General features: G+C 44.1%; 1 protein-coding gene across 1 annotated transcript in view; it reads right to left on the reverse strand.

Annotated features, from left to right (window-relative positions):
• The window catches only part of efnb3b (ephrin-B3b), an 80,027-nt gene extending 59,780 nt beyond the window's left edge, over positions 1–20,247 (reverse strand). Inside the window, exon 1 of the mRNA XM_044341581.1 lies at positions 18,500–20,247. Coding sequence (XP_044197516.1) covers positions 18,500–18,648 — 149 coding nt within the window. The 5' untranslated portion in view covers positions 18,649–20,247. The remainder of the gene's footprint in view (positions 1–18,499) is intronic.
• Positions 20,248–27,041: the final 6,794 nt, after the last annotated feature.

Here is a 27,041-nt window from a genome sequence, read left to right on the forward strand (position 1 = left end):
CCCATGTGCATCTTTGCAGTGTACATGAGGTCCTGTTGTTCTTGTATCCTAAAAATGTCAGGCCTATTCATTCTAATTCAAATATTTGTGATTTCTGATATTACCACATGTGAATCCCACCAATGAGACATTACATTTGTCACTTGCTGAAGAATTCCAAACAAGGAAGATGCGAGGAGAGGGACACTACAGTAATTGAACTGGATTGGAATCTCTGCAGCCTTTACTTTGCGGGAAGTGCAATGTTTAACCACCTCACACAAATCTCTATAAATCACTCATTCGAATTTGGTTATTAGTGATAAGTCATTCATGGTTAGAGAATATAAGACACATGGGAACGAGCAGTGAGATGAATTCCAACAGACGCCATACAGAGTACAGTTGAGCCACATCCTGCTGGGATATCTGGCCTCTCCATGTGGTTTATATGCTGGTCCAGCTTCCATAGTATTTACTCCCTTTAATCTCCCATGAGGCCTTGGGGTAGAGTAGGAAATGTGCCTGGGGGTAAAACGGAGGGTAATTCACACTCAGACATGGAATTATAATGTTTCCATGCATGAAGCCTCTGAATAATTTACAGCATTCAATGGCTTAACATTCCTCATCCTGCGAATATGCATACACACACACACACACACACACACATGTATACACAGACACATGTATACACACACACACACAGGTCTGGAGCCGCTCAGGCTGTGGTGCAGATTTAGTCATCGCCCTCGCCTCACCAATCTCTCACGGGTGCATCACTAAATACAGCCCCCCTCATCTCATTCTTCCTGACAGGCTGTGCAGCATATAATTATGTCCCCCCTGAAACCAGGGCAGTAATCTCACACACTTGTCTGGCCATTATTATGGAGGCTCTGGCTTTTCTCTGCCCACACCCTCCCTTCCCTCCACCTCTCTCATCCAGCACTTGTTCTTTCAGCTGAGCTCTGATTTCTCTATCTCCACTTCTTCATATCTCTCTCTTTCTCTCTCTCTGTATAGGCCAAAAGCCTGAATGAGAGAAAGAATGAGAGAGAGGGAGCGAGAAAGAGGCGCTCTGACATTAACGAGATTGCTCGTTAAGAAAGGGAGGGAGGGGGAGAAGGAGAGAGGAAGGGAGGTGGAAAATGGAGTGGCAGTAATTGGGAGGTTTTTGAAAAGAAGAGAAAGAAAAGACAGAATTAGGTTTCCATCCAGGGGCCTGTCTGAAAGTGTGCGTGTGGGTGAGGCAGATACAGAGGGGACTAAATATAAGGTGAGAGAATGACTTGTTGGATTTCTCAAGAGGTGCTAAAGGTCAGACACACCTATCAATCAGGTTCATACAAAAGGTCTGGGTCTGGCTCACCCCCCTACTCCCTCCCTGCCGTGCTGCTCCCTCCATCTTTCTTCGGAGACAAAGAAACACTTTACAGTAACAGGCTTCTGGAGACTATTTCCTCCCAGTGCTTGTAGCTGCTGCACTGTCAGCAGGCCCATTACAGAAATGCATTTCATTGGCATTTCACTTCTCGTTGGGCAGGACGGCTAGAGTGCTGCTTCACAGCACCAGACACATCCTGCCGGGATAGTTCGGTTTATAGCAACATAAAGAAGTGTCGACTTTTCTCTCTGTGCGGATAAAAATATTTACTCTTTCTACAACATACTAAGCCTCAAGGAGTGATGTACAGTATCTCTTTTGCAAGTGTATTTTCTTTTTGAGGGACTAAAACTTTTTTGGCTCATAATACTTCCTAATACATTTATGGAAACTGATTTCTTAGTGTCTGAATGAGCGAACCACCCCAAATATGCCTGTGTGTGGCTGAAAGCATGTGGCTTTGCATTTCTTAATGTGGAAATATGTGCCAATACATGTGTGTATGGATGTTTGTGTGTGTGTGTGTATGTGTGTGTAAGTCTGTGTAATCCCTCGCTATGGGACGCCCTCCCTTCTTCCTGTGCCAGATGAGGAGATATTCTGCCAAACTCAACGGGCAAGTGGGCTGCCAACTGCGAACATACACTCTCAACCACACACCGAAATCATACACTGGCATGTGATGCATGCATATAGGACACAAAGAGCCGTGTGTGTGTGTGCGCAGAAAAACACACACACATTCTCTTGGCTGGGTGTGGGCAGGTTTATTCTAGTCTATAGGTCTGGAAGAAATGTTTGGGGGATTAGAGAGAGAGCCCACAGAGAGGTTGATGGAGAAGCTACAGGAGGGACGGAAGGATGGAGATGAAGAGAGAAGGAGGGAGGAGGAGAAGGGAAGAAAAAAAAAGATAAAATAAATGAAAGAAAGTGAGGCAAAGATAGACAGAAATTAGAGCGAGGGGCTTGATGACGGAGGAATAAAAGCAGGCCAAGCTGTCGGTATGAAACAGTTAACTCCATGGTTTATACAGCAGGATGGATTATCTACCTCTCTGTTTCTCCCCCCTCCTGCTCCAATCTCTCCATTGTGCGCCACTATAGAGCTCTATGGAAGCAGCAGTGGAGGGGGGGGATTGAAAGAAATTCCCTCTCTTTCTCTTTCTCCGGCTAAATTAATAATATGAAGCTCTCTATCCCTCTCAGTCTGCTTTATCCTTTTATGCGCCCCCCCTGCCCCCCCTCCCCTCTGCTTTATCTCAGAGTATTCCTTGATTCTATTATTCCCTTGGCTGTATGCTTGAGTTATAGGAGTATATGCTGGTGTGTGTGTGTGCATTCAAAGCAAGCTTGACAGGGTGCACACCAAACTGAGCATGAGAAGTTTTTTTTTTTTTTTGCTGGTGAGAGACTGCAGGGTATGAAAGAGAGAATGAGCGAGAAGTAGCAAGAGATAGATACAAGTGTGACAAAGGGAAAGCAATGGGTGAGAGGGAGAGGGTGGGAGAGAGAGGTAAGGGGAGAGTGGGGGTAAGGAGAGAAGCGAGAGAGAGAGAAAGTGACGTACAAAGACGGAGGTGTGATGAGACCAAATGGATCAGAGTCACACTTTCTTAGAAAAAGGTATGACACGTTCTCGTCTTTTACCTTTTCTTTTTTCATTCCCTCCCTCTTTTTTCCTCCTTTCTTTCTTCATCACTCCTCTGTCTTTCCTCCTCCCTTGCATTTCATTCACATGAGGTGTTTGTGGGCAGGGATCATGCGCAAGAATTATTAAATTTAGGGTACAAATGAATCATTTGCAATAGAAAATATTAATAGCACTTCATGTGCACAAATGACCTGCTACCTTCTGCGCAGACCATTTATGGACAGAAAATTCTGGAGGTGCTAGCTGAAATCTAAGCTCCATCCAGCAGCTTTTTGACCGACATATTGTACCTCACACCTCCTCTCACCTCTCGCCTTTCACCTCTCGCGGCTTGTTTGAGCAGGAAACAGGACTTTTTTGGCCGACACTACCGTTTTTCCATGGGCGCAGGTTACACTGCTTTATAGGGGATAGCCTTGCCAAGCCGTGCGTTTCTACTACGATAAACTTCTTTTACCTTTTAATGGTAATAGCTTGGATGGTGGCGGTTTCCCACAGCTTAGCTTGGCGCGAGGGTCCTCACCCTATCAAAACACAGCAATACAGTACTTCACACCTTCTCTCACCTCTCTTGTGGCCTGTTTGAGCAGGAAACAGGACTATTTTTGCCCAACAATTACAATAACTACACCACAAGCCCCTTTATTCATGTAAAAGTGGCAGTACAATACAGTAACAGCACTCACTTGGACAAAAATCTAACAAAATGGTACTACATGAGTAGTGGTTCAAGCACAGCTCCTCACCCTTCTTTCTCATTTCTTTCCTCTCTCCCTCCGCATCTCTCTCCTGCCAGTGGATGTCTTTAATCGCAGCGTCAATCAGAGTTCGACGTGCGAAAGAGAATGAAGCTTAATCCAATATGAGATACACGAGATAATACAGCTGTTAAAACCATCAGCTGCCTGCTAGATAACAATCCTGTCACCCACATTAAGTCTCTCTCTCTCTCTTTCCCCTTTCTCCCTCACTTTCACTCTTCGCCGTTGTCTAATCTCGCTCTCTTAATGGTAAAATGAATGGTTGTTAAATCTCAGCATCTCTCCATCTGGTTTTTTTTTTTCCAAATTGAAGTCTGTTTGCATCATAGTCTCCTTCAGGGTTATTATAGTTAACAAGAAGTCTAAATTTAGCCATGAAAAACACTTTTGGATAAACTGAAATGAGATTTAAAATTATGGAACAAAAAAGTAAATCAAATCTGAAGACTTTTGGCCTGTGACAAAATGAAATAAAATAATAAAAATGCTATTATTTAGCCAAAGAACCCTTAAATAACTGATCCAAAAGAAAACGAGTAAAGTTATTGGGTAGTTTTTACGTGCCTGAATACCTTTAAAATACTAAAACTTACATTAAGAGAGGCTAAAACTGAACTTTAATAAAAGATCAAGGTAATGCCAATTTGAAATTAAACAGACCTTTAATTAAAAGTTGCTGTGAAACTGTAAAAGCTTTGACCTTTCCATTTCTTTTCCACTGGTAACCAGAGGACAAATCTACATTTCTGCCTTGCAGGGTTGACTGCTGGATGTTGGATTAAAGCAGTAAGATTACTCACAGGATTGGAGCAGATTAACCAGTTAACATCCTGCAAAAAACCATGACCTACTGGCCGAACTGGTCAGATGATCTCTGAGCAGGGAAAGAGAGATAGTGTATGCAAAAGAGTGACTTTAAAAACAAAAAGGAGACATCGAGGGATAAAAAACAGGAACACAGGTGGGCGAACCGGTTAAAGGAGGTGAAGAGTGAAAGCTAGTCTGAGCCCTGACAGACGTTTAAACTAAACAGACATTTAACAGGCAGATAGATGGAGAGATAGTCGGCCAGGGAGAATGGTGGAATTAATGGAGGGTGACTGCGGGAGGAGGGGCTTCTGTCACCACCTGCAGGAGCTGATGGAAGTTGTGGCGGGGTTTAAAACAGCATGGTTAAGTACGGAGAGATAAGATAGGACTGCGAGCTATTCGTCACATTTATAGGAGAGGTGACATTTAGCCAGACGACAGCTTGGTGCATGTGTGTTTTGAGGGTGCACAAGCCAAAAGAGAAAAAAAAAAAAAAAAAGGTGTGGATCAAGGCTTGCATGCAAATATGTAGGTGTTTGCGCATAATTCTGCATTCATAGATGCATCTTTGGTTTTTTACTTCTCCCATTGATTGATTGATTGATTGATTGTACAGCAGATTTGTTCCCATGTAAACAAGCAGAATTGTATACATTATGCTCCATATGTTAAGAATAACCAGAAGAGATAATACATTTAGACATAAATTAAGAGAATGTGCAGACTATTTGCACTTGTTTATGTTTATTTCTGTTTTGTGAGTGTGTGTAGGACACCTGTCACCCCGTAGCAACACACACAAAAAGAACACACAGATACACACATACACACACAAACACCTGTCTCTTGTCTAGGTAAGAAATAAGGTACGGGTGGGACGAAGAGATAGAGAAAGAGCGAGAAGGGCTTTAGAGAGAGAGAAATGGGGCTTACGGAGGACAGAGGGAGGACGGATGGAAAGCTGGAGATAAACTAAGCTTCAGTCAGCAAAGCAAAATGTGTGTTGGGAGAAAGACGCACTTTGTTGTGTGAGGACGGTGGACAAGGGGAGTGACGGGCAATTTTGCAGGTTGAAAACAGGGGCTGAGATGCAAAAGATGGCATGAGAGAAAGAGGAAGAAAATGAAGAGGAGGAGGTATGAGAGGGGAAAAGGCAATTGGAAGAGAAAAAAAAAAAAGAGGGGTGAGGGAGAGGAGGGAGGGTCCATTGGTTCATAATCCCCTTACAGACAGCTTTGTTGAGTGATTGACAGCCCAGCGCGCTACGTTAGAGCCTTAGCACAGGGGGGCCGCCATGACTGGAGGGATTATCTCTCCCTTGGCTTAACAACCCCCTCCACACCACCTCATCACCACCTCATCGCCCCCCCCACTTCGATAGGGTCAAGTGGTACAGGCCAGTTTCTGTTGTTTTCACGCTCTCTTTTCATGCTCGCCCAGAAAACTTGCTTTGTCTCTCATTATTGTGTTGTTTTGCAAATAATGCTTAATGCGGCAATGGAGGGTGGGGGGGAGTGGTAGGCAGCAGAAGGGGGGGGGGGGGGGGGGGGGGGGGGGCGTGTACACAAACCCACGCAGGCCATGTACACAGGCGCACGCACCCACGCATGACGCATGCCTGACATCCACACAATCACACTTGCGTACAAGCAGGCGCGCACACACACATATAAAACTCACTCTATTCAGCATGCAAGAGCATCATGAGGGTACAGAAGCATTTAAACAAGACCTTGAGTGAATTCTTTTGTTCTAGCTAAGTACCACCATAATAGAGTTAGCTCGTCCGTCACAAGAGTGATTGAATTTAAGAGGAAACATAAGAAGAAAGCAAAGGTTTCGATTAAAGAGATAACATAAAAAATACAGTCGAATTACAGCACTTATACACAATAGCGGCATTATTTGGCCGCTCTGCAGCAGCTATGTTAAGGCTTTCAGACATCAGATAAAGTGTATGATTTACCAAGTGCCAGAAAACACACATTAGCAACTGGACGTGTTGCAATGCTCAGCTGTGTACACACACGCCACACACATATATAACGGCCACCCAGGACTTAGGCTCCAGATGGGCTAGGCCTAACTGGGACCAGTGGCTTTAGTGAAACACACAAAATGAGGAACCAAACACAAACACCACAGCAGCTGTGTGTGTGTGTGTGAGCAACAACAGGCACACTCTCTCCAAAAACCTTAGACCACACAGCCGGTCAGTTATCAGTGCCACATTACGGAAATAAGCATCACGCATAAATATACAAGCGCACATATCAACAAGGTACAGGGCTGCACAGTGACCCACACTAGTGCCACCCATCCATCAAGTGGAAACCAAAGAGCACAAGGGAGAGAGACTGTCGAAAAGGAAGGCTTTTGTCCCATCTCCCCCTTTCCCCCTCCTGTGCAATGGCATTCTTCTGGCTTGATTTTCTTTGTGGGGAAGGAGGGAAGAAAGAAAGGAAGGATGAAAGAAAGGAAGAAAGGAGGGCGCTCCATCTGTTTTTTTCCCCCTCCTGTGGCTGGGGACCTGCAATACAGCTGCACTCCAATGGAGAGTAAGACTGATAAAGAATAAGAGAGAAAGATTTTTGGAAGGGAGGTTAGAAGACGAGATTGCTAATGAGGGAATGGCTTCCTGATTTCCAGAGAATTTTGAGGGAGTGGTACATCTGCTCATGCATATACGTGTGTGTGTGTGTGCGTGTGTGTGTGTGTGTGTGTGTGTGTGTGTGTGTGTGTGCGTGCGTGTGTGCAGGCCAAGCTCTGGTTCACAGTGACTCCCAAATTACTCTGACACCACAGTGATAGGCAATCATGATTATTCATCCTGTCTTCACTACAGATGACCTATTTACTGTTGGACAGTGATGAGCGAATGAGGAGAAAGAGAGCCTACAGATCAAAAAACACCAAAGAAGAAGAGAAACAAAAGGAGAAAAAGATGAGAGCAATTTTTTTTTAAAAGAGGGGAATAAACTTTACAGTCTGCCAACTCGCTGTAACATGATAACGGCTTGGGTACGTAGAGAAGGAAATTTACACTGGTGGAGAGCCAGGCAACGAGAGAGAAAAAGTGAAAGAGAAGACAAAAGAAATGAAGGGGGGGATTAGTGTGGAGAAGTGGACTGGTTTTGCAGACGACGAGAGGAGTAAGAGTGCGTGTGGGAGAGTGCGAAAGCCTGAGTGCCGAGTGTGTGTGAGGGCTTTCAGTGGAAGCGCTGGGAGGGCAGCTCTTTTGTTCACGGGGAGCAGAGGGAGGAGGATGAAGTGAAGGAGGGAGAGTGAGGGAGTAGAGAAGGAGTGGAAGGAAGGAGTGAGGGATATGCTACTGACAGAGGAAGGGAGGGGGGGGGGGGGGTTACCTCTGAAGAAACTCAACCCTTCCACTTGGACTTCTTCCAGCACTGGGAGCAATAACATTTTTCATCTGTGCATGCATGAGTATGTGTGTGTATATACAAGCTCTCCACTGTGTGCATGCATGCCTGGATGTGTGTCTGCCAGTGTATATGACTGTTGGTGTGTGTGTGTGGAACACTGACTGCAAGACATGAGGACAAAGACAAGAGAGAGACTGAGCAGAGGAGGGTAAAACCGCTAGAAAGCCGTTCTGTCGCTTCAAGCGCGCACATAGAGTCGTGCATTATAGCCAGTGCCGGGGTATCAGATGATGGCATGTGGACGGGGCAACAACAATCCACTTCACTGCTCTTTCTATACAAGATGGATCTTGTTAGAGTTACTTGTCCTAGACAACAAAGCACTGTGCTGAGCCCCATATGCTGCAACAACAAAAAAAAAAAGACCATTTGGAGGCAGTCAGCTAGTTTACTTTTGTGCTCAGCCTTAAATCATCGCTTCAGGTTAAAGCAGTTTTATCTGCAAAATGTCCACTTTCCAGGAAGTAGGAAAAAAAGCCTTGTTTTAGTGTGACAACCATGCATTTCCGAGCTCATCCCATTCAGCTTTGAAAAGGGTTCATAAACGTAGGTTGATTTATATTCTCTGTCCAAAAAGAACAATGTAACCCTGCAACTGGTGCTAAAATAAAACTATGTAACTTTTGACAGAAGAAATAGCACATTCTTCTTCTCGAAAAGGAAAAGTTACATTCATTAGCAAGAAAACCCAGCCTTACTGAGTTTAACACACAAGTTCTATTTCTATGGTCTGATATGACTGTTAGCTTATGGTGGCTAATGTTAGCTTATGTTTTCAACTTTAGATAGAGACTGTTGTGTGAGTGAGTAAGTTTGCTGACTTTCTGATGCTAACTTTCAAATGTATAACTCTTTATACAACTTATCCCATTATCCTTTAATTTGACAGTTGTGGCCACAGCAACTGCTTCTGTCTGTCCCTCAGCTCTCTGGCAGCTGAAGTCATCCTCCTCCTTCTTCTTCTTGGCTTCACTTTGCCACTCTTGCTCCTGCTCCAGGTGCTGTTTCAGCTCCTCAAAATATTCCCTCTTAAGCTTAGACTAAACATAGCTAACATCAACACAACTTGGCAAAAGAAGTATCTGTAAGCATAGTTATTTACATTAAAACAAAATCCTGCAAGCACTTGTTTTAAAGTTTGACATTGGGGGAAATATGCTTATTCACTTTCTCACTGAAGGCCCTTTCTGACACAATGGCACCACTGCACTCTGAAACCCATTATTGCCAATGGCTGGCACCGCACCACGATGGCTTTTCACTGCATTGAGCAAAATGCGGGCACAGCGTGCCGCTCAGTGAGCTCAAGCCCAGAACTTTGGGCAGTGCACGCTGTGACGAATACCCGCATGGCCAATAGAAACGAGGCAGCCGGCCAGGCACGGGAGGCAAAATGGAGGAAAAGCTAATTATGTGTGTGTCTGAACTCCCTGAATTGTACAACACAATTTTACCCTTGTATTGAGAACTCTGGAGGAAAACCCTATCTTGGAAACACGTTTCCAACCAAGTAGGCATATCAGTCAGCTAGCTTGTAGGTAGGCAATATGTGTAGCCTATATGATAAACATAGCTTAGGTTTGTTATATGGTTTACAAAGTGTTCCCTCTCAATAGTTCTACACTTCTGCTAGAAGTTTTGAAAACTCCAGCTACTTTGCTCTGTCCTTCATGACCTCACCGAACACCTAGTCAGATATGCACTGAACCCAGCAGCGAGTGCAACTCAAAATCGCATTTGGTCTCAAAGCGCCATGAGAGATAGATGGGAAGACCTATAACACTCTTTTTGATTAAAGTGATATCAATCTTCTCATCTCACTTTCAGCAAGAACGTAAATGAGGATATTTCCCAAAATGTTGAACTATTCCTTCAAGAGAATAATATTGTGAGCTCAGACTGAAATTAATATGAATCGTTAACGCTGTTTTTGTTCACTTCTCAGCATCAATGAAATATGCAAGCAGGAAAAGACCTTGAGACAAAAGTTTCCTCTGCTCAACCACATGCGAGACGTTTTTAAATCACAAAAAGTAATTTAAACTGAAACATGTGGCATATGCTATACTTCCACTCAGTATATGATCTCTACAAAGTGAGATACACTGACGACGTTCATGAGGCATGAGGCCCGAACCTGCATCCAAAACTGAAGAATTAATCTCGCATTTTTAACGTCAATCCTACTTAAATTATATTTAATGCACAACCCAGGAAATGGAGTGTGATTTTTCCCTGAGCAGCTAGCCAAGGTCAGTTTCCCCATAGACTGTAACAACGATGGGCTAATGCCAAAGCCAGATGGACTACGCTCACTGTACGGTCTTTTAACTCCTAATTAGAACGATGCATACGTGCGTGCGTGCATTCACACTCACACAAGCATCTGCAGAGAAAGCGTGAAGACTGGAAATATAATCAAGGTGCTGGGAGTTAAGGATGGAGAATATTACAAATGATCTGAGGTAGTGAAGTAGGCCTGTGCTCATATGGGGTAATAAATATGTTCGCTTATTATTTAGCCAAGTTTCAAGATGACTGGTTGTTAGTGCAGCGGGGCAGAGCAGGACAGGGTTCCCCTCCAAAGCCTCTTAGCATGAGGATCATCTCTTACCCATTGTAAGTCAATGGGTAAAGATTATCTTAAAGCTAAGATGCTTTGGTGTAACAGGTCTCCATATCTCCCACACAGGAGACCAAACATCTAGTGCAACAGCCAGGGGATCCACCCCCTCCAGTCCCCACCACCACCATACACACACACACACACATACAAATAAAAGCCATGTATCATTTTGTAGTTTAGCAGTGAACAGTTGCTCTGCTTTGTTACCAGGCTCCTTGCAGGCAGGGTGATTCATGTATGCTTACTTTTGCAGCTCTGTGTGTCTCTGCAAATCTCTGGATAACAGCTTCTTATGCCAAAAATATAAATGTAAAATGAGATATTTAAAAAAAAAAACTCCACCTGTAACCACTTCATCACTTACAAAAGCATGCAGCTACCGGCTGCGCGCCTTGCATTTCTAGGTCCATTTTGTTGTTTGACGGTGTATTTTTGTTATTCCCGACATGACTTTGAGAGATTGTGTTCCATCTCAGCTACAATGGAGTACAATAAAAGAAAAGCTTGCCTGCCGAACGTCAGGTTTTGGAGTGTATTTCGCAGAATCAAAGACTGTTGGCTCCTAGACTCAACAACAATCGCACAGGATGAAATCTATCAACGACAAGCCAGAAACACCAATTGACTGTAGCCTCAATAGACCAGAATGCAAGCTGACTTTTGAATAAACAGCACAACTCTTAAAAATGTCACAGAAAAAAAACTTGGTGTCTTGCATTTCCTGTATTAATAACTTAAATTTCTACCAACACACAACTCAACACATTCTCTTTTGTGAAATGTAGAAACTCAGAAACTGGCAGTTTCAGACAAGGTGAGTTCACCAATAAATGTAAATTACAACACTTCATCTTGGAACATAATGAACTTCTGATATTGATTATACAGTGGAACAGTAGAGTTTTCCTTTAATGGAATTGATTTAGCTTTTGGCAACTTAGGTCTATCAACACACTGTTCTGCAACAAGGCATTTGGCATCATTTCTAACACTGTGACCTGTGCATACTGTGTATTGAGTTTAAACACAGTGTGTGCTGCAACATCTCATCTTAACATAAGAACTTCAGTAAATACCGAACACAGAGAGGGGAAACAGCTGCCAGTCGTCTAAGCGCGCCATGCTAAGTTAATCAGAGAGCTCATTCTGCTCAAGAAGTCAATGAATTCCTTTAAAGCTTACCAGGTTTCATGCTGGACTTCACAGGGATAAATATTATGGGACGTGTCAGTAATGAGGAATGAGAGGCCGGCTCAGTTGTATGTGAGCAGGAAGCAGCTAGTCATGCCGGTGACCTATAGATCATCAGTCACTCTCCCTGTCTGCCTCGCGTCACATCAGCCACTACCACTGTCGAACCGTGCCGCACTCCCAAACCATCCATCTCTCTCTTAACTCTCCTTCCCTCACTGTCTCCCGTGCTTTTTGTTTCTTTCTATGACCCTGTCAGCTCCCTGCTCTCCTCCTCTCTCTTCTATCTTTCCCTCATCTCACTCTAACAACACCAGCTCCTTCTATTTCTGCCCCCATGCTCATATCGGTCGAAAATGTTTGCCAAAGCTTCAGCTGTGACAAGGCACAGCTGTCCAGCAGCAAACCCACTCATTTGTCTCTCTTGTGTAGACACACACACACACACACACAGCCTCTTTAACATTTAGTTACAAAACCATTTTGTCGCCAGTGTCCAATCAGAGCGTCGCACCGACGACCACTGGCAGACGGTGAGAAGAGAGTGATGTAGTTTCAGTGTTGATGAAAGTGACGGAACACAAAGGCTAAAACTGGAATGAATTCCGGCTTCTGAGGGCGTGACTGAGAGATGAGAAGGAAAAACATTTGTCTTTTGTTTTGCATTTTACAAGTTCTGCATAACCGTGTGTGGGGCTATGCAAAAGAGGACTCCACCTTGATGTTGCTTGAGGGGAGAGCAGGTGTGAAAAGACCAAACAAACAATAACACACACAGAGAAAAAAAAAAATCTCCATTTTATCAAGCAATTTCTGTCTTACACTTGTTTTAAAATCCTTATTTTCCTTCACAAAAATGAAGCAATCTGCCAAAACTCTGAGAACATTTCAACTTTTTTTTTCTTGACACAAAATCATCAAAAAAGAAAAATCAATTTGAGCAAATACTTAATTAGTTTCTTTTTTGTGGGGAAAGGGTTAAAATAATTGCACTAATGTTTCAGTTCTTTTAAGAAAATAAGTAAGTAGTCAAAAACAACAAAAATTACTTGATTAGAGGAAGATTTTTTGCGGTACAAAGTGCATATTGCATACGCAGTTTGGATTAGATGTTGGAGATCTTTCCACACTATTTAGTATTCAAGGCACAAACACGAACATACCAGCACATCCTCTCTCACAAACCAGCATCCAGGCACACACACACACACACACACGAAAATGACAACAGCATCAACTCCCTCCTGCTGCTATCCCATTTATCTGGAATGATGCCGAAGCCACAGTCGCTGCTGCAATGTGAGCCCAACCCAGTGGTGTGGGGATCTGCAGAGCAGCAGAGCTGGGAGTCTTCTGATACAGAGCCTCAACAAAACTCAACAGCGAGGAGGGGAGGATGGAGGGATGCCGGAGGAGAAGGAGAGAAAGCGCTAAGAAACTGGAGGGAAAAGTTGTTTCAACATTGCACACCCCTCTGGCCTGTGAAGTCCGCATACACGTGTGTACACACACACACACACACACACACACACACACACACCTTCGGACTGGCTTCCCACCAGTCCACCTCTCTCTGTCACCCGAGGGAGGAGGATTGACCTGGCCCAGTCCAAATGCTGCCAGGAGGATTGGATGATCCTGCTTAGGCAGGGTGTGCTGTGAAGCAAGCTAATGAGAGGCCAGGGTGTGTGTGTGTGACTGTGTGTGTGTGTGTCTGTATGTGTGTGTTGGCTGGCTTTGCTATGGGGCTCTGAGTTCAGTCACCCAGGGCAATCTGCCCAGTGATGCTGGGACACATGTGACCCCTTCAGACCTGCGGCCTGGATTACTGTTACCACTACTACCACAGTGTATATATGTGTGTGTGTGTGTGTGTGTGTGTGCATGCATATATATCCAGGAAAGAAAGTTTCTTGTTTCTGCATGTGTTCCAACATTCTGAACCAGCTCAACCAGCCACACGCTTTTAATCTCCTTCATCCTAATCATCAGCACTTTTAACAATTACTAAAATCCCAAAGTCACTTCTAAAGCCCAGGGGACTGGGGAAGTAAATTAGTTCTTTAGCTAACACCAGCATATTTACAACGGTGCTTTATAGCTGTTATGATGTTGATGAATGCGCACTGCCCCTGCCAAATAAACTTATAATCGAGTGATAAAATAATGAATGAATTCCGTGTGGAACAACAGTCCGTGACGCCTACCAAGTTCCTCTCCTCCCCTGTGTGTGTGTGTGTGTGTGTGTGTGTGTGTGTGTGTGTGTGTGTGTGTGTCTTCCCTCCTGTGTTTACCGTCTGTGGGTAGCGGTGTGTGTTTAATGCTCACTAGCACATGCAACAAAAGAGATACATTAGGACCTCACACTCTTTACACACATGTCCGACAGAGATGGGAGGGGAGGTCGCGCCCCCTGAGGCTCATTTATGTGTGTGTGTGTGTGTGTGTGTGTGCGGGCATCTGTTGAGACTGTGTGTTTGCAATGGATCTGTCTGTTCACATGTCTGTATTTTCACCTGTGTGTCCATCTGCCTGCCTGCAACCCTGAAGAAAGAGAAGAAAGAGATTCCAGCCTGTGGCCGGATTGGCTTCCTTCTCCTTCTCCTTCCCCTTGCCTTTCCGTTCTGCCACCTCAGCTGAAACCTCTTTTCACAGCTCCTGTTGCTCTCAGCTCGTAAACTTACACACACTCCTCTTTTCTTACCGAGAGAGAGGGAGGTGGGAAGGGAGGAGGAGGGGGGGGGGAGCGAAGGAGAAAGGGAGAGCCGCTGCCTGCTTCCTTTAAAAGGCAGCTTGAGTAATATGGTTCATATTCTTTCCTTCTCTTCTTCTCTCCACAACATTCCTTCTCTTGTTTTTACACTCCCTCTTAAAATAAAAAAGCTACCCAGTGGATATTCTCTAATCATTTAGCCTAAGGATGCGTGTAGGCTTACCAGGCTCCTGCTTACTTATCCACACAGCCCAGAAAGGCCTCAGTGCATGCATGCATTATTCACGATGGGGGGAACCTATGGGTTGATTTCACAGGGGTGAAACCGGGTGTGGAGTTTGGAACATACAGACAATCAATAGACTGGTGTTAGAATGCTTCTCTATTGATAGGACACCCCGTTTGACCTACTAACACTTATTCCATTCTTTGCGCTCAATCCCAGAGTGCCCTCACCAAAAAGATTTCCAGTAATTTTTTTTTTTTTTTTTTCCTTTGGAGTCTTTTCTCTGGTTTTTTGTAGTTGAAACACTTAGCCTAGTTAGCTAGTCTTTTATCCGGCGCCAATTAGCCGGCGATTAATGAATTATTGAGAAACGGGAAGGGGGGATTAAATTTTAATGTGGATCTTAGGGGGAATAGTTGTATTACAAGTCACCGTGAGCGCAGAGCGAGGAGACACCCACCCTCAGCAGCCGTTTACAATAATCTACAGCCGTTTACTAAAGTATGGAAAGAGAGGAAAAAGGAGAAAGAGCCTGCAAGGAGAGGGAGGGGTGAATGAGAGGCTTTGGCCTTAAGAACAGACATTGAAATCAAACTTGCAATAGGGGCCAAAATCTACGAAACTCCATATGCTGTGATCAGAGGAGTGACCGCAGCCAACATTCTCTCTAATTGAATTAATTCTCTCTCTCTGTGCGTTTGTGTGTCCATCAATGTGACCTACACTCTTTGATCTCCTGTGTATGTGTGTTTGTGTGTGTGTGGGTCACTTGCACTCAGCACCCCCTAACCCCCTCCCCCCACCCCCCCAAACTCCTGAGCAGTAATGTAAGATTCGATCTTTCATTAGGGCGGCCGTGTAAGGCCGATAATAGGAGATGCTGAGATAAGGATAATGTATGTCTAGTGGGGGAAGCTCTTCCCAAGGTGATCGTTCTGGTTCAGTTCCCTCTTCCTCAAGCAGAACCTGTATTGGCACTTGAGACTTAACTGGTATTGATTTACTTAGGTTAGGACTGTCTCTCCCTCCCATCTCTGCTCTCTCTACCGCTCCTTCTGTTTCTCTTTCACCTCCCAGCACCTGTCTCTGTTTATATTCCTCTCTGCACAGCTCTGTCTCTTTTTTTTTTCTGTTGGGCAGCAGCAATTTCAACTGATGGAGCAGTCAATAAAAGGGTGGATGTAAACATTTTCATACTATATTTTGCTGTAATGTCAGCTTGATTTTTTAAGAATTTATTGTGCACTCCAGGAATTAATTTTGTAAATAAAAGGGGAGCTAAAATTCAGGTATCCTTCACTACACCGATGGGTACCTCCTTCTTCCTTCTCACCCCATCACTACTAACACATCTTTGGGCGTGTCAGTGGCTGCTGTAGCTCTATAATTAGTGGCTGGATGTGACACATGTTTCCAATTTGCTACGTCTGGTCACTGCACCGGAGGGGTGGGGTGGGGTGGGGGGTGACGGAGCGAGGTAGAGATAGAGACAGACGGAAAGTGACAGGAGGGAAAAGGAGGGTGAGAGGGATGGAGGAGGAAGCAGAGGGCACGTAGGTAAGGGCGGCACGAGAGGAAGAAAAAATATGAGGAAAGAAGGGGGCGAAAGCTGTGAAAGACAGAGGGGAGAAGGGGCCAAGGAAGAGAAGGAGTTGGAGATTGCTCACAGAGGCGGAAAGAAAGATGGGAGGAGAGGTGGAGGGAAGCTGCAGGTGGATGGTCGAAACTTCAAAGCAGTACATCCAGCAGAGGTTTAGAGGTTAACAACGTGACAGTCCATTTGCTACACAGACAAGATGTGAACCATACATGCACTCCTGCACCTGATTGATACAGACTGCTTCTGCTTACTTTTCGCCTCATTTCAGAAGTACAAACCAGATGTGTGTGGGCTCAGGACTTTGTCCTTGGAAGATGCGCACTATTTGGACAAGCATGGGCTCTTAACATATTTCAGCCCAGGGCCAAAGCCTATTTTGCCCTGAGGCAGCGGAAACTAAAGTATTGCTCTTGTCATGTAGACACCGAGAAGTAACAAGTACATGCAAGGGTGTAAAAGGGCCAGGAAAATAAACTGGAAAAATGACTAAGCTGATTAACTATGAATTGTAAGCTTTGCGAATAAGCTTCATAGTCCAGGCTTTGTATTTTGAATATATGAGTGAGCAAATCTGTGGAGATGACTATGGAGTCTGGTGTCAAAGCCACCACCCTTCTAATTACCAGCCAGGCCCATTCATTCACTAAGCCCCGACACCCACCTAACACTAAACTCCATTAGGAAACAATGGCGTGGAATCACCTGTAAGGCCTCAAAAGCCCAGGCTGTTAGCTTCTCAGTGAAAATTACCCTCCCGTGTCCAACTCTGCTCCCTGTTGGGTGAATCCACCCACTGCTGACAAAAAGCCCTCATTAAGGGCTTCATGCCTGGCTCCACAGCGGGGCCCACGCAGTCACATCTGTGGAAAGGGGAGAAACTGGGCAGGCTGCATAGCCTACAGCACACGGACGCAGTAAAAACCTGTCTCTGAAAAAGCCTCTGGCATGGGTGTGAGCTGGAGATGGCAAGGTTTTGTTGGCTGACATAAATCTAAATTTAATTTTGTATTTTTTAGCATTATGAATGTGGTTAAAATAGGCAATAAATTGGAGAATGAATTGTAAAATATGAGAAATAATTAAAAAGGAGCATTTAAGGCTACTGTTCCCTCCAATATAGTTTGGTGGCCTACATATAATTATTTATCAACCTTGTCATTCCAGTTTGTCCCCAGAAAAGTAGTCAGTCAGTTTGGTGTTACTAAAAGCCCCCCTTCACCTCCATACAAGCCGCCCTGTTATTCTCCAGCCCCTCCTTGCCCCCACCGGGCGTCTATTCAGACACAGGGAAATTGGCAGAGGTGTGAGAAAAGTGGTGTCGGTCGTTAAGGCCGGGCGGCAGAGAGGTGTTTAAAATGACATTTCCTCAGCTAATGCCTGACACCTTCTCCAGAGGAAAGAAAAAATGCAAATGAGCGTGGCGGAGTGGGCAGACTGGGTGTTTCAAAAAGAGGCCTGCGGGCCGGGGCCTAGACTTTAATCAAGGTCATCCAGCAACAGCAATTAGAGCATCACACAAGTCTTTATTTTCCTACACACACACCACAAAGCCTGTGTCTATTCGCCTGCAGCTTACAGGGACTTTACCAATAAGAAGAACTACAGCTGGATTATCCACAATAATCAATGTGAGTGTGACAAATTCAGAACAGCTGTGAAACAGAGCAGCTTGTTTCAACTCAATGGGTATACATTTATCAAATTACACTGTTTATACTGAACTCCTGTTATACTGCAAACACTAATGATGGAATGATGTTATTTTGGGAGGAAGGTGTGACGAATTGGCCAAAGAGAGACCTTAATAAAAAATCATTAATACTCTATAGGGAGTGTGTCTGCGGTAGGCCTCAGCTCTGTAGGGAATTTATCCTCTTATCTAACTTTATAGTGTCTTGTATGTCATGTTGCATTACTACCATACACTTACAGTGTACTGGGAGTTTTATTAAATGTTGCATTAAACCATCTTTTGAGCTTTGGTCGCATTTCCAACTTCCAGCTTGAAATTACACTAATTATTCAATCAGGCGAGGGCAGGGAACTTCAAGTTCAAACCCGCAATTAGGCAGACAATAAAAATTTAAGGTCTTGCAGTTGAGAACCTCTTACCTTTCGTTCAGGGAATTCCAGTAGATGGGCTCCATATTGCTGGCCGTCGTCCCCAGTAAATCCAGTAAGAATACCAGCAGGATCCCCAATCCATTCCCACTTCCACGACACGCCATCTCAACCCTGACACCCAGCATATGTAGCCCCATTTAGAAGAAATGGGAAATATTTTCTGTGTTTTCAATGTTGTTGCAAGGAGACTCTAAAAACAAAGGATGAGCGACTACAGCCGAGCAGGCTATAGGTAGAGACAGTCAAAGTGTGAAGCGAAAGCCTGTTGTATATAACCTCATGGATCCAAAATTCATCAAATTGTACTGGATCAAACCAAAAAACACACTCGGAAATGTGCAGGAGAAACTTGTTCAATCCGTGCGTCTGGGTCTCCAAAATCGACGGTTTTTCTGCGCGTCCACGGCCGTACTATTTCAGTGCCAATCCCATGACTTTCCCATTAATTTGTCATCAGTCCTCCTTTTTTTCTCCAAAGCACTGCTCCTCAGCTCAAATATAACTCCACCGAATCGAATTTTCTGAAATTTATCGCCACCCAAGAGCTATTTCTGTTGCCTTTCGGTGCGCCCTAATTGTCTTTTTCCGAACAATGTTCCCTTGTTCTCTGTGCCGACTCTATGTGATTTCTCTCCCATTAGGCTACCTTGTTTTGTCGCAAGAAGATCTACCTTCCAACATATCAGACTGGACTGAAAAAAGAATTATTGTCAGTCTGTTAGAAGGAAACAGTCGAGCTCAGGCCAAAACTGTGAAGGTAAAGCGTTTAAAATGGAAAAGATGTCACTCGTGTCCACAGCTCCATCCTCATAAAGACATGTTGATGCTCGGTGGGCTTAGTCAGTGCGCATTACAATCCTTATTCTCCTCTTTGAAAAACACACAGGTTGAACACGGGTTGTAAATCCGCAAATCCTTTAGCAACGGATTCGTTGAAAATTTAAAAAAAAAAAGAAAAGAAAGAAAAGAAATCAAAAAATCCAAATCGATGGTAAATCCAAGAATCTATTCAAGCTACAACACAAGTAAACTGAGACAGAAACAAACCGAAGAGCTAGAAAAGCATCTCCACTCTAATAATGTCGCACAAAGCCAACGTGAAACTTGCGAAGTGATAAAAAAAAATAAGATGCGAGTTGTGAGCATCAGTCCCTGTTGGAAATTGACGCATATCTGATGTAGCGCATCATTTGGAGAGCTGGACGCGTCGCTTCTCGGCCAGTAGAAAGCGGTTCATTCGTTATCTCATCCGTCTCTCTGCCTCAAAATCCCACTGGTTTGACTTGCCCTAATGCTCGCAGCACATTGACAGACCGACTGGCTTGTTTGAGAGAAGGAGGAGGGAAAAAGGGGACGTGGATGAATGGAAAAAAAAATCCCCATCCTCCGACTGGCAGGCAGGGCGCACTGACGGAGCGCAATTCTTCCAGGCTTTTTCGGAGGAGGCGGTATCGAGTCCCTTTCAGCACCTCCTCTCTCCACCTCCTCTCTGAGTTTCAGGGGCCCCCCGACTCGGACCTCTGGACTCCCTGGCGCTCTATTCTGCCTCCTTTCAAACGCTGAAGAAGAACTCCCCCCCCCATACACACACACGCACGCACGCACACACACACACACACATACACACCACCACCACCTCTCTAGACGCTCACCAACGTGCGCCTTCCTCTGTTCAACGCTGAGATGGAAGAGCAAGAGCGCCCTCAATGCATTTAATGTGAATCACATCTGGCACTGGACAAGGTTTGAGCTGAAAAAAAAATCCAGCAGGAATATTAGAGGGGATATTACACAAATGTCACGGTGAAGCTATAGCTAGCTAGATCCCTATAGGAGTATGGTTTATTATAGTTATATTAAGATGAAATATGCCTCAAGGTACAGAATGAGATCACACTGTAAGTCATTGTAGATGTTTTAAAGGAATATCACGGCAATATTTTAAAAGATAAAGTAGCACTACACAGTCATACTTTGAGTAACTTGCATATTTTAGGAAAATACAGATAACCTATCAATAAGGAAAATACTGCTTTTACATGAATGATGTCACATATGATCATTAGACTGGATTCACCTCATTAGTCTGCAGTCCAGTCTAAACAAAAAGAACCCCCCCCTCCTCACTCCCTCTCTCTGTGTGGGGAGGATGCGGTCCTCTTTCTGTCCTCCCGTCCAGACCCCCCCCCCCCCCCCCCCCCCCCTAGCCCGCCTCTGCCTTGACAGATCAGAGGAAGAGCACCAACGCTTCAAAGTGGGCCGTTCAGCTTGACGAGGTACAGGACGAGCCGGGTGACAGGCCCCGCTGAGGGCCACACACACCACTGTTTACACTGAGGCCCCCGGTCGCCAGGAACACTGACACTGATTCATTTATACACTTTCACACACGCACAGAGACATGCATGAGCCGGATAATGGGAGGACCGTCAAAACTGTGGCTGTACTGCCCCCATGTGGTCGATGCAGTGCATGAACCAGACTGCACTGTGTGTTGGAGTGATAGTGGAGCCTGTTGAGTCACCACTCTTCAACCAAATGAACTGTAACATCCGAGAATATTAGAGTTTCACATACTTTTCTATTCATCCTACACTCTTTCGTATATTGTTCTGTAGAGAATCTATCCTGCAAGAGGACTGAGACACACGTTTAGATGTCCTTAAAGGGGCACTCCACCGATTTCACACATGGAGCTCAGTTAATCCTCATGAGTACGACTCAGCCTGTGAATACAGTTGTATAATATCGTCTATGGATCTGGTGGGAGCTTTCCAAGGTTTAAAAAATAGCCCCGATGATGTCATCAGGGTTATCTCAGCTTGGCCTGTCAGACTCGAAGTTTACAACGGAAAGCCGGTGTTACAAACTGGAGGAGTGGGGTTTGAAAGAAGTGGGCATTTAGGAGGCAGGGAGTGTCTAATAAAAGATCCAGCATTATGGGAAATGTAGGATCCAGCATTTCTAAAGCTTGATCCAAATTAGAAAACATCAGGGTATCTTGGCTTCTGCCGTGCTGATTTCCATTCTTTTTTAAAAGTCTGTTTCTTGTCAATCCCTAAAATTTAAGGCAGTGCGATGTGAAATTGCAGCAATGCCCCTTTAAAAATTATGAAAAGTATCTGGCTGCTCCTGAACTGAATTCTTTAAAAAAAAAAAAAAAAAAAAAGCTCAGTTAGCTACAAGATGTTATAAAAGTGCATGTTTGTGTGAGTTTTTACCCACATAAACTGACACAAAACATCATTTCTCTGCCATGTTGAGGTTTTTCTCAACATGGCAGAAAAACATCTTTCTCTGGGTTTTTCTCAAACTTTATGAGCTCACTGCCCAAATGTAAATAGTGCTTACATGACATTTCCATCAAGGGAATTTATCGTGCGCAGAGGCCTTCGTCCTTACATGACTTCCAGCTCTGCCTGCAATGCTTCAGTACAGAGATCTGTCTGTTCCCCAAGCTGTGGCTGCAGTGCAACACACTTTCATAAACACAACCGAGAGACAGAGGGGGAGAGAAAGGGAGGCAGAGACCTTTAATATTTTTCATTGAAAATATTTCCCTTAAAAACGACAGAGGGAGGAAAAACTTGATGCACCATGAACACCTCCCGCTGTTCTTGCACAGCCAGGGAGAGAAAGGAAATCATAGTGAGACCGAGATGGAGGAGAGAGTGTGTGTGGGGGGGGGGGGGAGAGGAACAAAAATGATAGGAAAGTCACATCTACAAGAACAGCAGACCTGCTGCTGGCAGGAATTCACAGTCTTGCTCAAGGGCACTTCAGCAGAGCGGATGAACGATCTTACAGAAGCTTAAACCGGCGTCTGTTTTAGCTGAAGGATCTGTAAGTAAGACAAAAGTGCAGACATTTCCTCTGCGATGCGAAATTACAGCATGCCTTCAACAAGAATTGTAATTGCAGGTTATGAGATCCAAACAAGAAACAAATACTGTGGGGAGATTTTATAGAGCTGCTCAGAAGAAAAAAAAATGGAAAAGAAAGAGAGGGGAGAAAGAAAAAAAAAAAAGAAAATTAAAAGAGAGCAGAGATGGAGCTGTTTCTGTTGCAATGACCTCCAGAAACCTTGGCAGGGCAGATGACAGAGCTAAATGTAGTGGAGGAGGACAGACTGGTTTAGAGACAACAGCAGTTCAGAGGTGGAGCTGGCATGAAAAACAAACCCTCTGCTCTGTCTGGGAATCTATCTGTGTGGGAAAACGGGCTGGTTTGTGGTGCTCTCTCGCTACGTTTGAGTGTCTGTTGTGTCAAAGATGAGTCAGTTTTAAAAACTGCAGAACTATAAGATACCACCTACATCAGATCTGCTACTGCTGAATAACTGGATGTACTCTCTGGAGTGATAATGTGAGCGGAAGGAATGAGTCTGTGTGTGCAAGATGTATTTGTACACACTCATGTGGTTTATTAGTTTTATTATTGTCCTATGATTAGTTCCATTAACTAATAAATACTTTATGTTTATTTAGTTTGTTTATTAGTGCTCATTTATTAATGCTGACCTCATTTGGTGCACCGACCTTCAACTCTCCTCAGTAACTGCATCTTCTCCCTGGTGACTCTGACTACACTCTGCTCCTGCTGCCAGACTTCACCACAAACACACACACACACAATGTAACACAAACTTGCACACACGCATTTGCACAAAATCAAGCGTCACCATCACACAGCATGTGCAGCTGCAAACATGCATATAATAAGCAATTACAGTATGGTTAACATTGTGCATGTAGCGGTAAGGGTTAAGGTGAAGGTGTGCACATATACAAACACACAAACCCACACAGACACCCATGGTGGTGGCAATACAAAGAGCTCAGACAGGAAAACATGCACCCTGATGGGAATGAAATTCACACCGAGGGTGGTAGAGAAATGTGTGTGTGTGTGTGTGTGTGTGTGTGTGGTGTGTGTGCATGAGGATGTGAGTCAGTGTCAGAGCATGGCACCCTCGCCCGCCTTGCAGTTGATAGATCTCAGCTGCGCGTCTTTATCCTTCAGCATCTGTCTGTCCCTGTGAGCTTCCTCCTTTCTCTCTCTCTCTTTCTCTCTCTCTCTCTCTCACACACACACACACACACACACATACAGACACACACACACACTGCTGCAGTAAACACTCTTAAGCTGCCAGCACACACACACACACACACAACTCCTTGTATCTTCCGGTGACAGAGAGAGACGGGGGGAGGGGGGGGGATTAAATAAGGAGTGGTGAGGGGCTGTGCAACATGTGCAGATCACACATATGCATCGTACAGAATGACACATTGATTCTGCATCAGTAAACAGTTTGTACCTGACAGCTGATCTCTCATACACACCTACTTAGCTACATTTGCATACTTAAGCAGTCTGTATGTTTGTGCTTCTTTAGCTATACTTTTAGGGAACTGTCTCCAACCTTTAATGCCAGTTAAATCTAGTTCTAATTTGAACACTAAACTCAAATCTTAGCCTGAAAATAACCTTAAGCTTAAGCGGTAATATCCAGGAGAACATCCTAGACTCTGCATTTTTTTGCAGGTGCATTAAAAGTGTTTCTTTAGTTATTGACTGGTAATCTTCTGTGCATACAAGAAGTGACATCAACTCTTCACCTCAACCTTGCTCAAGCCACTTGAAATTAAATGATAAGTCTGTTTTTATTTCAGATTTTCCTTATTGTCAACAAATCCAAAGGAAAAGCAGACAGTGTATTAGTCTGTATCTCAATATTTTCTGACTCCCATACCCTGTGGCTCTAGCCCCAAGCACATTGGTTGCTACTGAAGAGTATAATTTCTTATTTTCCTGCCACAGCTAGGAACTGAAGTTTTTGTTGTTGTTTTTTTTGTTGTAAATTTTACTCAAACAGGAGTAAATAGTACATTTGTTGGGGACTACTTTCAGCCGTGGATTAATACACTTCCACATGCTCTAGTGTGATTTACAGCAGCAGGACGGTGTATGTTGGATCAACTAAAAAATAAACTACAATGCCCATGTCCATGCTAATGAATGAACATTGTTTTGGACACTAAGAAAGACATATGATATTGCCAGTATTATCCTTTAACTGTTACTATAATCCAGTAGTTTTTATTCACAGTCCTCAGGTCTGATCTGACAGCAGAGCAGTGTCTGAATTCCATACTACATACTAATTCTAAAAGGATTTGATTATGTAGTGCATTCATACTAGAGAAGTGACAAAATTAGGTAAGACATTAATGTCCATGCAAAATTGACTTGATTCTTAAAGGAGCTGTTGGACAATATTTCCCCAGAATGCAATGCCCAGAAATTGAGGGGTCGCTCACAGCTGGAAAAAAATTAAAACACATTATGGATGATGGGGAAAAAAACTCTAAGAACACCTCAGAAAGCTACAAAAAAAAGTTCAAATCTTTGGAAAAATGTTTTTCTTCCTTTTGTGCAGACTGATTGGCAGTGAAGTTTCAAAATCAGTTTTTACTTTTAGGTGCATACTATACACCAGTGATTCCTAGCCTTTTTGATAGCTGACCCCTTAATAGGAAGTGTCTGCTTACAACCAGTTATTACAGGTTGAATTTATCTGTGAGTTGTGAGCAGTTCACGCATGGACACAGCTTTGGTTTTCAGTCCTGCCAGACAATTGCAGTCAACTGTATTCATCTTGCGCCCCTGCAGTAAATCACACTCGGAATGAAAGCAAGCACTAAAAGACTTCATGCTAACTTTAACTCCTAAGTCCTAAACCTAAAGTAGCCCCTTATGAGTTGCAGAACACCCACACTGTCTCCACTTGAGAGGATTTTCCTCATCTTTTGCTCCTTATGAGAATATCTGGTGCACACACATCTTCCCTCACTTGGACTCTGGCTTTCATATCCTCTGTGTGTCTTCCTCTCGTCTCCTCTGCCTCTCTTTTCATTTTATCAACAGGGCAACTCCATGCTCCTCCTAATCTCCTCCTCCATCTGTCTCCTCAGACCCATGCAGAGCTCCTCTGACCTGGCTCATGCTCCACCTGCTCCCCCTGACACCACTCAGCCCGCTGACTCCACGATAAACCTCCCCTCCAGCCACTGTGGTGAAGGGAATGAGTGAAGGAGGGTGGTTCATGGAAAGGTGTAAAGAATGGACAGATGTTGGGACATGAGTTGTCCATGCTGCCTGAGGGCAGGTAGAAGGATGAATTTAGGCCCTACTGCTCTACCGATCCCCAGAGTGCAATTACGCAAGCAATTACTCTCCCTGGGCATCGTACACCCCACTAAACCGCCAAGATCACATCCAATCTGTCAGGGCTGGCTGGGATACTGGATGCTTAATGTACTTCAATAGGCTTGCTCTCATGATAACTAGCTACGGATATCGCCAGAGGGAATGTGTGGCGAGCAGGACGAGGAGATTGAGAGAGGATGAGAGGATGAGAAGAGGATGAGGTGAAGGGTAGAGGGATGGTAGAAGCACACATGCAAGTACATAACTTAAGTTGATATTCTATATGCATGAGGGCTTATATATCCGTGAGAGAAATATCAATGCAGAGCTATTCATCTCTATGTGTCAGCAACAGTGGAACGTGTGGAATATGATGATATGACACATCTTTACTCTATATTAATCTTCTCAGCTATTTCTGATAGAAATCCTTGGTGTGTGTGTGTGTGTGTGCCCCTCCACATCTGGAGTGAATAGAAGGGGATCAGACTCCAGAGTGAAATGAAACCTCTGGTGCTATGCTTTTCTCTGGTTTTAGAGCATGCAGAGGAATACAGGTGCCAATTATTTTCACATCTAATGTAAACCAGAGAACAAGGACGCGTCAATCACCGCTGCAGCCTTTTGCAATGGAAATGGGATGTATTCATAGGAACGCGGCTATTTTGGCGGCTGATGAAATGGGTTGGTTGGGACTTATATATAATATCCCTGAAGATTCGGGCTTTGTGAAGAAAAAACCTCAAGTCATCTGAACCTCAGACTGGTCTGTCTATAATGAGCAGAAAATATGGCAATGTGAAAATGACTTTCTACTACTGGCTGTGAACAATAAGGAGTTTCATTTTTGATATATGCATATAAAAACATTGGCTATTTTTGGAACGTAGCTCCTATCCTACCAGTAGAAGTCATTGATCATTTGCAGGTAGGAAATGCAACAATACACAGCTAACAAATAGAATAAGCTTTGTAAGATAAAGTCTGGAGCAATGACACCAGTAGATTCATCTGTTTCAGCCCACCCCCTCACTTTTTCTGCCCACTTGGGAAAATCCTCCATCCAAGTTAAACGGGCACTTTTTTTATATGTCAAAGTCAATTTACTGGTCATGGATAGTACAGACTGCTCCCTGTAGGAGATTCATCAAGTCTGACATACCCGTGTGATTAAGTAATCTTGGTCTGGGCTCAAGGACAGCAATCCTTCGAAGGACTAGGGGACAGTTGTTTTATTGAGAGGTACAAGTTGCCACAGATTCGAAGTGCTGGGTTTGAACAAGGTAGAAGGTATGATCCCATGAAGACACACTAT

This window comes from Thunnus albacares, chromosome 22, assembly GCF_914725855.1.
Source record: "Thunnus albacares chromosome 22, fThuAlb1.1, whole genome shotgun sequence".
NCBI classification, from domain to species: domain Eukaryota; kingdom Metazoa; phylum Chordata; class Actinopteri; order Scombriformes; family Scombridae; genus Thunnus; species Thunnus albacares.